The 14,234-nt window shown below is 32.3% G+C and overlaps 1 protein-coding gene across 2 annotated transcripts in view; it reads right to left on the bottom strand.

The window, feature by feature from the left end:
- Positions 1-14,234, bottom strand: part of EMC2 (ER membrane protein complex subunit 2) — a 51,036-nt gene that overhangs the window by 4,437 nt on the left and 32,365 nt on the right. For both annotated transcript variants that reach the window (XM_019467853.2, XM_019467854.2), the window contains exons 8-10: positions 11,853-11,934; positions 10,937-11,047; positions 8,725-8,829 (exon numbers count right to left, since the gene is read on the bottom strand). In XM_019467853.2, the coding sequence (XP_019323398.1) occupies positions 8,725-8,829; positions 10,937-11,047; positions 11,853-11,934 (298 nt within the window). The remainder of the gene's footprint in view (positions 1-8,724; positions 8,830-10,936; positions 11,048-11,852; positions 11,935-14,234) is intronic.

The raw sequence follows: 14,234 nt of genomic DNA, 5'->3' as shown, positions 1-14,234 counted from the left end.
CTGCAGATTGCTTTGGGCAGTATGCACATTTTAACAACACTTGTTCTCTAATCCATGAGTATGGAATATCCTTCCATTTGCCTGTGTTGTCTTTAATTTCTTTCATCAATTTGTGAAGTCCAATTTCCTCAAAATTTAGACTTTACAGACATTTTCATTAAGTTTCATCTTTAGTTGAAGTGTATTAAGAATTCACTGCAAAATTGACTGATTTAAGTGTTTATGTAGTGTGATAACCTATAAAAACATACAAAACTAACCTTTTCAGACAAGAAAACTTTTATGAAATAAAAAGCATAATTTATAAGTAAAAAATGTGAACCATTTCTACTTGTCAGCCCTCTAAACAGATATTTACAATTTCAACAAAAGTAAAATGTAAATGTAAAGTAATTTCTATTAAATATTTTAAAGTTGCAAGATATCTCTAAAATTATTTAAAATAAGTCACAATCTTTAAAAAAATTTTGGAATTATTAGTTGATTAGATGGTATGTTTCAGCAGCAAAGAGCTGTCAAAACTCTATGCTACATATTAAAATGATGCAAACATGTTTTAAAATATGCATTTCTAGTTTGTGAAGTTGTAATTTACTTTATAAAACCGTTGGATTTCATAATGAAAACAAAACACAATCCATTAAAAATAGTAACTTTGCACACTTAAAAGCAAATTCATGGCATATTAAATTCAATATAGTGCACATAATCAGTGAGGGAAACACTGCTGAATACCCCATGCTGATTTCAAAATGAGTTTTCTAACTACACTGACAATTCTCATCATTTATCAGTTTGACTGACTACTACAGATTTACTACAGAAGTGTTCCTTATGGGGTAAGGGAAGGTTTATTATATCTATATTACCCATTCCCTCTGGTTAAAGTATTGATTGACCTCTGCTATTAGCAAAATATAATATTTTCAAATTAACATTCAAGCACTCAATACATTTTCAAATGACTGATCTTCCCTAAAAATACCAATGCTGTCTTAAGCACTTAACACTTGATTTATGATGTGCTCCTTCTCTTTTGTAATTAACTTAATTTGGCAAACTTCTCATGTCCTGTTAAGAAAGATTAAGTGATCGAGTACAGGTAAAATCACAGAAGCAATAGAGTTCAGAAATTGGTAACCTGCTTCTGACCTCACTGGCTGCAGGTTAACATTATGATTCTCCTACTTCCTAAACCATTAGTTTCTGTGGTTGAATCTTGATTTGATAGAGTAAATAAAGGGGATTTCTAGAAGAAATGCCAGGGAAAAAGAAAAGCTCCTCATAAGAATCAAGATTACTTTACCTTTCATATGACATTACTAATTTAAGGAATTCAGATGTTAAATATACAACTCATAATTACAAAATATGGTAACAGCAACACAACATTTAAAACTCTGCCTTTTCATAATTTCCCATGGTGACTAAAGGATGTTGGGTGTGTCATTACTCCTATAATCCAGTTGATAAATTCACTTTCGCAAGGACTTACCAAGAACAGAAAGCCTTTTATTTTACTACTGCCTATCCAAAGTAAACAGGAATGGCCCTAATCAGATACTTGAAGGCCTAATTCTAAGAAAAAGCTTTGATGGGTTGGAGAAAAATAGGATACCACGTAGTAACATTCACTCTAATTTGTTAATTAGCAAAATAGAAATGAAAAATTTCTGTAGAGCTGAAGTCATGACCAGTATTTTAAAATACAGAACTTTTCTTGACTTGTACTCAAACATAATAAGAGTAAATATAAATTTGTGATTTTTTAAATTAGCTAATTTTAAAAATCACCTAAAGATTGTGTGTCAATACTACTGACAACCAGTGCAATTTAGAATAAACCAAACTTATTTGTGTCAGAACAAATAAAAAGAAAGTTGGAAATATAAATCTATCACTTCAAATTTTGCCTGACATGCAATTATTTTGTCTATTCCAGAATTATATGGCAATTTAACTGATTAAGCCGGAATCCTATTTTTCCCTCAAATCATGATTTAATTTTCCATTTCCCAAAAGGATAGTAACAGAATCACCTCTGCAATCATAAATAACATATGGATTGCTAGCACAGACAAATTTAACAGTGTACCAAAGAAGCATTTATCTGGAAAATTATTGTGAGTAGGTTCACATTAAAGTTTTTCATGAGCATTAATCAAACTTGCCTGCCTGTACTGAACATGCTAAACCAATTACCTAATTGAAGAGTAAGTAGTAGCCATATTCTGTTTCATTATTAAGTAGAAAGAAAGAAGGAAAAGCAGTTCTTAAAATCTCATTTTCTCTAATTTATAAATGCCTAGAAAAACATTACAATAAGGAGTATTTATTATATACTCTATACTTGTTTATATGCCGAGACATGAGTCATAAAATTCTCAATTAGATCCCAGAGATTTATCTAATTACTAAAGTGTCAATCTCTGAAAGTTATACTTTCCACATTAATCACAAATTCTGCCTTTTTGTTTTCATACAGTTAGATTTTGCTTAAATAAACTCTGTTTTCATAATTCCCTATGATCTTAAAGATAACTCACCAGAAAGCACATTCAAATCACAAAAACTGATTTATCAAATTCAAAGGTCAATAATTTATCCACTATGACAACTGGGATAAATTGGGCTAAACTTTACCTTTACATAATTTGTGGAAAATAATATGGGTGGACAAAGTAATAGGATAAATAAATTGGAACACTGGATGGATAAATCTCAGAAACCTTATACTGAGTGAAACAAGCCAGGCACAAAAGAGTATGTAACCTATGATCTCATTTATATAAAGTTCTAGTACAGGCAAAACCAATTTATAGTGATAAAAATCAAATCAGTGCTTGTCTGCAGTGTCAAGTGGGCTGACTGCAAAGTGGCAGAAGGGACTTTCTCGGGTAATGGAAATCTTGAATGGGGTGCTGGTGGGAAGGGAATATACATTTGTCTAAACTCAACCGTACATTTGAAATGTGCACACATTACTGTGTATAAGTCATACCTTAATAAATCAGATAAAAAGAAAAAGACAAAATAAATGAAAACAGAAGGCGGGGACTATGGGCTTATACAACCGTGTAATAAAATGCCAAATGACCACATAGTTATCTTCCCATTAACAGGTGAAGTATTACATCCCCTGGATCTGGGTTGAGCATGTGACTTGCATTGCAATGGAAAATTAGCAATATATGACATAAATAGAGACTCAAAAAACCCTTGCACACTGCAGTCTGGCTGTTTGCTCCTCATGAAACCCTGAGACGACCACACGAACAAGTCCAAGTTAGTCTGCCAAATGAGAAACACGAGGCCTAGCACTTCCAGCTGACAGACAGCAAGCCAACAGTCAGATAAATTTAAGTGAGGCCATCAACCACTAGCACAGCACAGAAATATAAATAAGCCCAGTCGAGACAAGCAGTATTACTCAACTGAACCCAAGCTAAACAGCCTACCTATAGAATCATAAGCAAATAAGTTAGTCAAATCACTAAGTTAGCAAAAGGTAATGGATACAAATATTTACAGAATCTGATTCACAGAAAGAACCCAGAACCTCTGCAGAAAAAGCAAAAAATATGCAAGCTTTAAAACCACCAAGAGATTTTATTTAAAACCTGTTACTAGTATCTACAGGCAAATAAATTTTGCATGATGGGAATGATTCCTAGTTGAGGAGTATTGGAAGTTGCTATACAGAAATCTGACATGAGGAACTGAGAAATTTGTTATCTTTCCTGCAGTAGTATCTAAAATGATAGAAACTGGCAAAAGTTCTTTTTTCTATCCTTTCCTACAGAGTCAAGAGAAGGCAAATCATGTCTTCAGTAAAGATCTGTAAAATATCTCTGGGGACTGTGGAGTTTCTGATACAAAACTCAAATACTGAAGAGTACCAGTGACACTCTTAGAGCTCTTTCCAAAGAACACTGAGACTTTATAAGTCTATAAATAGAATGGAATTAGTGAGGCAAAATTAAAAAAGAAAAAAAAAAAGAATGGCAGGAAGAGTAAATATTACTAAAGAACAGGGTTTGTTTCTATGAACAATGGCTTAAAATACTGAAATGATAGATTCATGTCCAGTGATGCATCTCATAAGGCAGAGAAAAGCATGCTTGTCTGGTCTTGTATTACTGAAGAGACAGGAAGAAAGAAAAAAAAAAAACAAAACAAAATAAAAGTCTGAACATAGTTACTATTTAGAGCTAAAGCTCTGAACTGAACTGAAAAGAGACACAAGTGAGGGTAAGCTATCAACTATTCACATGAGAAAATAATTAAGAAGACAGTGTAAAACTGTATTTATACCTTCAGATACACTTATACCTGACATTTCTTTATAGAGGAGTATACATACAAAACAGCTGTCATTAATAAGCTATGTCACCTCGGGAAAGTTATTTAATCTTTCCATGCTTTAACTTCTTCATTTGTAGAACAGGCAAAGTACCTAGCTTGTAACAAATTGTCTGTAAATATTTGCTCTTGTAGCTATTATTGTTGTTGTTATAATTGCAATGAATACAGCAGGCATCATAAAGAAAACTTGGAGGATGTGATTAGTAAATACAACGTAATGAGGATTAGTGTGACTTGGTGAATACTATTTATTAACTCCTTTAATCCTCAGAAAACTTCAATTGTGTCCATTTTGCAGACAAAAAGCTAAGCCCAGTGATAGTATACAACTTATCCAAAGCCACATAAATAACAAATGTCAACGCCAAACTTTGAAAACAACAATATGGATCTAGCATTTGTGTTCTTCTTTTTTTTTTTTTAATTTTTTTTTTAACGTTTATTTATTTTTTGAGAGAGAGAGAGACAGAGCATGAACGGGGGAGGGTCAGAGAGAGAGGGAAACACAGAATCTGAAACAGGCTCCAGGCTCCAAGCTGTCAGCACAGAGCCCGACGCGGGGCTCGAACTCACGGACCGCGAGATCATGACCTGAGCCGAAGTCGGCCGCTCAACCGACTGAGCCACCCAGGCGCCCCTGTGTTCTTCTCTTAACTCCTACATGGTACCAGCATCCACAGAATGGGACTCATGACCAAATACAGAGATGGAAAGAAACTCTCTGGATATCTACACGAGAGGAAATATACCCTTATTTCACATCATACATAGAGATCAACTCAAAATGGACTGTGGATCTAAATACAAAATGTAGAAGAAAAAAACCTCTAAAGACACACAAAATTATCTTTATGACTATGAGTAGCAACTGATTTCTTAAACAAAACACAAAAAGCACAAACCACAAAAGAAAATAAACATATTTAACTTCAGAACTTTTATTCATCAAAATCATTTGAGATAGCGAGTAAAGAATTGAAGAAATTTGCTACACATACAACAAACAAAAAGCTCATAATAAGAAAACTGTTTCAAAAAAACAAAATAAAAAGTCATAAATCAATGAAAAAGCTAGACTTCATGAAAGAGGATATCCAAATAGCCAATAAACATATGAAAAAGTGTTCAATCTCACTGGTCATCAGGGAGATGCAAAATGAAACCATGAGATATGACTATACATATACCAGAATGGCTATAATTATAAAAGCTGACAGCACCAAGTATTGGCAAGATGTGGAACTCTAAGAACTGCCAAACACTGCTGGTGGGACTATAAACAACTAATTTGGAAAACAACTTATGACTCAGTATTTCCACTCAGAGGTATATACCCACCAGAAGTACATGTATACCAAAAGACTGTGCAGGAATATTCAGTGCAATATTATTCATAATAGCCCTAAACAGAAAATAACCCAAATGCCTATCAATAGCTAACTAAATTGTAACATGTGCATACAATAAACAATACAATGAAAATGAATGCACTACAGACATAAAGAGGGATAATGTCATAAACATAATAGTGAAATAGGCTAGACAAAAATGATTATGTACTATATGATTCCAGAAAGTTCAAAAACAAGCCAAAACAATGGGATTATAAATCAACACTCCTGAGGTTGATAGGAGCAGAAATTAAGAGGATATACTATGATTATCGCTTCTCGGCCTTTTGGCTAAGATCAAGTGAAGAGGATATACTATGAGGGCTCTGGGTGCCCTGGGAAACAAGAAATGTTTCCATTTCTTGACCTGGATACATTTACCTTGTATAATTTGTTGAAATGTACATTTATGACTTGGGTTCTTTTTTCTATGTATGTTATAATAAAAATTGGTTTTAAAAATATAATCATGCCATGTCAAAAAAAAAAAGCACTCTGAGCAGCTAGTTGTTTCTCAAAAATATCTTAAAAACAAGGATGTAGTTTGCATGCCACCAGTTTTATATTATCAAAGTCTTATCTTTAAATACACACACACACACACACACACACACACACACCCAAGGCCTACTACTATGTGTGGAACCCATTATGATGTGCTATCTCAAACTAACTGCATTTGAAGAAGCACAGTCTAGCTAGTATTTTTAAATATTCTGACCTACAATATGCCAACAGAACTAATAACCTCTATTATATATAATAAAAGTACACAAAAGTAACTTTAAATAATGTGATCATGGGGGCACTGAATTTTTTAATCTCCTCAATCTTCTCCAACCAGGAGTATAAAAACAAAACAAAAAAAAACAGCACCAAAACCAAAATAATAGGAAACAAGCCCAAAGAGAATCCCTTCAAAACAACTACATTACAGGCAATCTTCAAAAAAAAAAAACCCCTATAATATGGTTTTATTATCAACAGTGACAAGACCTACAAAAGATCAAAAGCTGTATGGTAGGAGCATGGTATGTATGTATGATATGTATGGACAACTTACTACTATTCTACAAGCCACACAAATAAAAAAAGTATGAATTGGCTGAATCCGCAAATGGCCTACAAAACTAGGGCAGTCTCAAAGGCTCCAAATCAAAGATAGGTCTTAAAAGCTGCATGCAAATGTGACATTAAACAAGTCTAACAGTCTACAACCTCAAAATCTCTGAAATACCCAGCAAACATCCTCTTCTAGGAGGGAAAAAACCTCACACTGAAGGATAATCACCAGAAACTAAAACTGAATTGAACAGGGCAGAAACAATAGGGGTAAGAGGGAGAGAAGGTTCAGATAAAGGGGAAGGGTGGGGGAGATGAGGAAGGTAGTGATGCCTACAGGCAACAAATCCCAGAAAGAATGAATGAAAGGAAGAAACCTAACAACAAAATGCAACATTTAAAGCTAAGAGCAACAACTCAAAATTCAAGATCTACAGGGCTCAAGGGCTGAAGCCAGAAAATCTTTCTCAATCAGACCTAGTTCTAAGAAAGACTGCATATACACAGAGGTCATATTTACGTTCTCTGTAACAAAGAGGAAGCCATAAAAAGACGAGCTGGGAGAGTTATCATATCCTATCTCTGACATTCTCACTCCACAAAAACCTCCTCCTAATAGAAACTATCTGATTTCACAAGAAAGAAAGAAAAAAAAAAAAAGAATACAGACTAACTTCATAAAAAAGCATTACAGAGAAAAAAAAAAGAAAATACCAAAATGACAGAAAAGGATTTGAAAGAAAATGAATGATACAAAAAGGTGGTGAGAAAGGAAATCCAATAAACTTACATCCTGGAAAAAAAACTTCAGTAATTAAACAGAAAAATTATTTAACACTATAATTCTAAAAGCAACTCCTCAAATTAAGAGGATTAAATCCACATACTAAATGGGTCTACTGTGCATTTGGGAAAACTGACCCAATAATAATCAATAAAACATACTGTAGTAAAACTACTGGATTTTAATGATAAAGGAAAAATTCCTTTGGACATCCAGACAAAAAATCTAAGTCACTTAGGGAAAGAAAATCAGTATGTATCAGACTTCTTGACAGCAACATTTTATCCTAAAACACAATGAAACAATATTTTTAAGATACTTAAGTAACGTAAGCCAAAGGTTGTATAAAAAGCCCAACTATCCTTCAAATATAAAGACTACTGAGAGATAAGTTTATAAACATGCAAGATGTAAAAAGGTATGTTTTCCCATGAACCCTTCCTGGAGAATCTCACAGAGACAGCTTCAGAAAACTAAAAAAAGAGAAGTTTCAGATAAGCTCTGACAAGTAAGCAAAGCACAAAACCTTTGTTATATAATCTGGTTAGTTTACCTTTAGGCTTTTCTTCCTCCCTTTTAATGACTTGAGATACCTCTAATTAATAATACACTCAACTCACATACCCAATCTGCTTCTGAAATACATTATGCAATTTGTTTACCTTTCCTGAATTTTTAGAATTACTTTTTATTTGCCAAATGCCAAACTACTGAAATTTCCAGATGGTAAGGCTAATTATAGGATCAAAATAGTAATGGACTTCTTTTGTAGAACTGTATTGTTTTTTTTTTTTTTTTTTTAAGTAGGCTTCACGCCCAGCAGAGAGCCCAGTGTGGGACTTGAACTCACAAACGTGAGATCAAGACCTGAGTTGAGATCGAGTCAGACGCTTAACCAACTGAGCCACCCAGTTGCCCCAGTAAGACTTTTTTTTGAAGAAAGAAAAAGAACAAGTGATCCTACAAGTTAATTCTACACAGTTAAAACACATCTGATTAAGACCCAAAGGCATAAAAGTTCAATGACAGACATGTGGCTTTGTAGTCTGCTGAAACAAAAACAAGTAAGAAATACATTAACTGACCTATAATGAATGACAACATAAAATGATCAATACTGACCTGATAAGCTCTGTTTATTTGACTAGCTGCCCAACTAGCATATTTCATGTTGTCCTTTTTTGTTTTTGCACTTGCTTTTGGATTAGAAGCAATATGACTTGCCGACTAAAAACAAAAAAGAAACATCAAAAAATTCCTTTCTTCTAGCCAAGATAATCAAAAAACCATGTAAAGGTCATAATTGCATTGGGATAACAAAGAGTTTTTTAAAACTGTACCAAAACAAGTTTAAAAATAAAAGTAAACTGGAATAGAGTTTTCAAAAATGAAAAAATATTTTTAAATATAGAATAAGGTAACAAAAAAAAGAATGAATATCTTACATAATATCTAATTTATTTTATTAGCTGTCTACCAAAACTCATAAAGGTAAAATTAAATACTTAAGTACTGTAGAATATCACTTAAATCACTTAAATATTGTAGGAAGATTGCTGGTCATTATTATTTGTTATTAAGTTATTATTTCTAGTTATTTATCACAGTATTACTTCAGCTATCCTATGTCAGAATTATAGAATTATTGAATACTCGTGTAAGAAGGAATCTCAAAAATAATTTAGTCCAACTTCCTACATTAACAGGTGAAAAAAACTTAGGAGTGATGTGACTTGACCAAAGCAAGTTAATGAAAGCCTTACAAATAGAAAGAGATCCTCATTTCCAATCTACTTCTCTTTTCACTACATCCAGAGTTTCCAAACTATGTTCCACAGCACCAGTTAAAATCACTGCAATTTGATCCATCCTAATCTAGGATCCATGAAAGAATATGTACACCCCCAAAATTATATGCTTATTTTTAAGTATTTATATACACATTTCTTGGGAGAAGATCTTTTATATTATGCTTAAATATGTCTTAATCTTACGAGGCTCTGTCCATGTTATTAAAAACAAATTAAGCCTTTCTTTCATACTTAGCCTGTGTTATATAGGCTCTTTCCCTCTATCACCTCCTCTATCAATGAGGAATTTATATGCCAAAATCTTATATTTACACCTTTATGTCTTTCATGTCACCTTTTTTGGTATGAATTTCAGCAAACAGAGCAATTAAAAGAAGGCCTCTGGACTCAACTGCTTGAGCTGATATCCCAGTTCAATCACTCAGTAGGTCTGTAACTATCCTTCCACAAATTAATTAGATCTCTCTGCATCTTAGTTTCACTTTGTGTGAAACGGTGGTAATAACAGTATCTTCTCAAAAAGGTGATGTGAAGATTTAATGATTTAAATTTTAAAAAGAGCTCAAAAAAAATGCTTAGCACATAAAGTGTTATGTGTAAGCTATTAATAATCTATTGTTATATATATGTTTATTAGTATTTCATTTATTTGGTAAAAAGAGTCACCGTTACTATATTGTATGTCCAAGCCACTACAATTGGCACTGGTAGATCCAAAAAAAATTTCTTGAAATTCCTCTGAACTGTTTTCTAATTATATTTTGTCATTCTTTTCCTGAAAATTATTTCATTTATGTTTCTTCCTGCCTCTATCTCTGCAAGGAATTCTCTTTCACTAAGCCTTAACAAGACATTCATCCAAAAGTCCATGAAAAGACCAGGATAAATTAAAATTTCAAAGAACTAGCTTATTAAAAAAAAAAAAAAAAGTTTTCTGATTGTAGAGAGAGGGGCTCATTTTATGTATATTTTAAAGCTCAGCAAATTCTTCCTCTATTTCCCATAGCCCTTGTTAATTGACTTTTCTAAGCTTGTCATTTGGCATACATAAACCATAGAAATATTTAATTACATGCCTCCCACAATTTCCAAGCTCTTCTTCTGTACCATATAAGAAGTTTATATTTGACAATAGAGATTTTATTTTCTAATGTCTGTTACTCCATAATTTAAAAATATGTCATAAAATTTAAGGTAAGAAAAACAAAAATGATGGACATAAACCCAAGAATATCAAAACAATTAAGATATATACAATATGGTTTTGTATCTGTTACTATTTAATAAGGGCAGACTTAAATTCTGATAAAAGATTTTTTAAAATAAAATGTCAAATATCTAGGATATATTAACTTTCAAAAATAAAACTGCCTTACAACCTATTGCTCATATTTAACTAGAGGGGAAAAAATATGCTATCAACAAAACACAAAAAACAAGACAGAAATGAATGGATGGGATAGACTTAATGGGTTTAAATGACAGAATTCAGAAAATAACATTAAACATGCACCTCTACTCACCATGTAAAGCCCAAACAAAGCTCTCATATTTCTGTTGTTCAGTTTCAATGCCTGTGCAAAATACTTTCGTGAAAGTTCGAGGTTTTCAAGTCCACCTTGAGTATATTTAACCTGTTAAAAATTGCAAAGTGCTGAAATCTGTTTATTTTACTACTTTGAAATACAGCATGTTTCATCATACCACAGGCATGAGTAACTGAAACAGATATTCTGTAAACAAATGCAAGATGTTAAAAGAATTCATCTTAAAGTTGTTAAAATTAATCTAAATTTTAAAACATAACCTCCCCTGAAAAGCCTATTCTATGAACATTAAGATCAGAGTCGTTTTTAAAACAAAATGCTGTCATTAAAAAAGCCAACATAATTTCTATTTCAACTGCCTTGCAAATGCCTCACAACTTTATATTTTCTATCACTAGCATTCTAAATCTACATGTAAACACCGAGTCATCCTTTTCTAGCCACCTTGACATTTCTTAATAATAAAATCCTTCCAACATAGCATTCAACTGTGTACCATTATTCTTAATAGTGAGATAAATACTTGCTACTTCCAAAACTACTGATCTTAATATGAATTTCCTAGAATATGGAGTTAAAAATCATAATTGTTATAAATGTCTCAGAAGCCATTAAATGGTGACAGCTGTGACATCATCGTTCATAATTAGGAAATAAAATAGTATATAATAAAAAAATTTTCACTGTTTGAAATGCTTTTATTTTTAAAGTCATATTCCTATTACAGTGTTAAAAATTTAAAACTTTTACTCATACAGTTAATTTTCATCGGATGTGTTAAATATTTATATACTTGCCTCATACTAAATAGGACATATTTATAGTTCTAAAATAATACGTAACACCCACAAAAATAAAATCATATACAACTGTTGTTTCTGAAAACACTTACTTCAGCATACTGCTGACAGTATAAGTGGTTGTGTGGATTAGTCATCATTAGCTCTTCTAAGCAAAAGGCTGCCTTAGCATAGCTGAAAAATGAGGAGTAATCAGTTTTAAAAGTCAGAAATATCATTGTAGCTAAAATAACTTAAAAATAATTAAAAATAACTTAAAACAATGCTTGAAAACAACTTTAAAACAATTTTAGTGATGTTAGACATTTTATTCCCAAAATTTAAATAGCTTTACTAATAAAATACTTGTTATGCTGAATTCATAAATACAAATAACAAATGCTTAAATCCTAAAGCAGCTTATGAACAATCAGTAGATACCACCTTCTTAAAACTGGGTCACCATTATGACATCCAAACGTTATTCACAACACAGACTTCACGACCTTGGACTGGGCTACATATAAAATAACATCAAGTCCATTGATCACTGAATTAAATATTCAAATAGCTAAAGTGTAATGAGGAACATTTTATTAAATACTATCTATTCATAAAAATCCTTATTGATACATACTTACTAATATATTCTATTACAAAGACTTTTTATTACTTGTTTGTCAAATACAAAATTATAATGAAGTTATATATTTTTAAGCCCATGAAAAATAGATGAAGTTAGTGGTTTTGATATGCACTCTACTATTATTTCATCATGTGGTAAAGGGACAAGCATCTTGCTAAAAACCTGAGGAGAGAACCGCTACAAAGGGTTCTGGAAAAATAGTTTTACACCACATGACTGTAATTCCCCTTAATGTATTTTATATGTTTAAAGTGATGTGCATCCTCAGCATTTATAGGAAATCCTAAAGAACACAGGTGTTACAAGATTTATTCCCAGTGAAAAGGTGGTAATAGTACCTAACAGAAAAAGGCTATCTCCAGTTATTTTTGGCATTTGTCACCAATGTACAAAGCTACCTATCTTTACACTAAGTCTGATATACTGTTCAAAATACACATGCTGCAGTTTCACATATATGTAAGTGACTAATAACAGCTACCTTTTATTACATGCTCTTTATGTATCATGCACTTCTCCAGGTATGTTATATGTATTAACTCATTTAATCCTCCCCAAACCCTAGGAAGGAGGAAATTATTATTATCATTTTATAGTTGAGAAGGCACAGAGATGCAAACTGAAACCTAGGCTGTGCCACTCCAGACAGCCTACTCTTAACCACTATGCTTATGGTCTCTATGCACTACACACAATGAAAAACCATGGTAATGATGGTAGTGATGAAGATGTCAATGATAACATAAAAACAGGTACAACAATCAAGCCCAAAGGGCCTCAGAAACCAAAAGCACCCTATAGATGACCTAAATATCACAGCGTTTTAGATTTATGTGTACACACTATCATCAAGGATCCTACAGCTGTTTAGTCCTTTTCATTTTTATATCCAAAACGTAGCACTGGTTCTTGACATGTGATAGGTATATAATAAATCACTAAACAAATAACTGAATAATATCTAGAACAAAAGTATTATGACTACCTATCTAATATCATTCTATGAGAGATGAGGAAAGTTTACCTTAAACACTCAACTTTACCAAAAAGACAGTTCCCTTCTAAATGTGTTCCTTTTATCAAGATGATGCAAAAATTCATATTAATGCTAAGAATAAATGTTCTTACAGATTTAAATAGGCTGAGCACAACTCTCATTCTGGTTCTTATACATCACAGAGTAAGATAAAATAGGCAGGTAGGAGTTTCTACTGAAAACTGAATGCCAAGGTATTTTTCTCAAAATTATTTAGTATCACAAAGAAGAGGGTACCTTCCCCCTGTTTTACAAAGTATAAAATCATACTAATTTGGTGGATAAAGTATAAAATCAAATAAACTTAGAGCTGAAAGAAGCAAAAGACAGTCTAATACAGTTTTCACAGCAGCAGTTCACTCAAGAGTATTAAACCGTATGGAAAGTAACTCGAGTGACTATTTCCTCAATTCTCCCAAGAATGGTACCTAGCCAATTTCATTCCAAATGCATAAAAAAGATAATTCATTACATACAATAACTCAATGGTTAGAGAATTAAAATGATCTGAATCTATTTAAAATAACTACTAATAGTATGTCAGAGTCAATGACTAAATAAAGTTTTCCAAGTTCTTCCGTTCCTCACAAAAGCATTTATTTAGGTCATATTTATCCCTGCATTGCTTTATCAAATTTATGATTTTTTTCTTATGGGATACTGATAATTCCATCTGTTACCGAATTTTATAGTTAAGGCTGGACCTACATATAGTCACAATTATAATTAGTTTATATTACTAACTGCTTCTTGCTGATATAACATCTAGTTCTGACTATAAATCAAGGGGAAAAAATCAGGTATCTTTGTTCA

This window comes from Panthera pardus, unplaced genomic scaffold (genome assembly GCF_024362965.1).
Source record: "Panthera pardus isolate Hobbes unplaced genomic scaffold, ASM2436296v1 HiC_scaffold_7, whole genome shotgun sequence".
NCBI classification, from domain to species: domain Eukaryota; kingdom Metazoa; phylum Chordata; class Mammalia; order Carnivora; family Felidae; genus Panthera; species Panthera pardus.
Note: the sequence above shows the minus strand (reverse complement) of the source record. Positions and strands in the feature narration are given on the sequence as shown.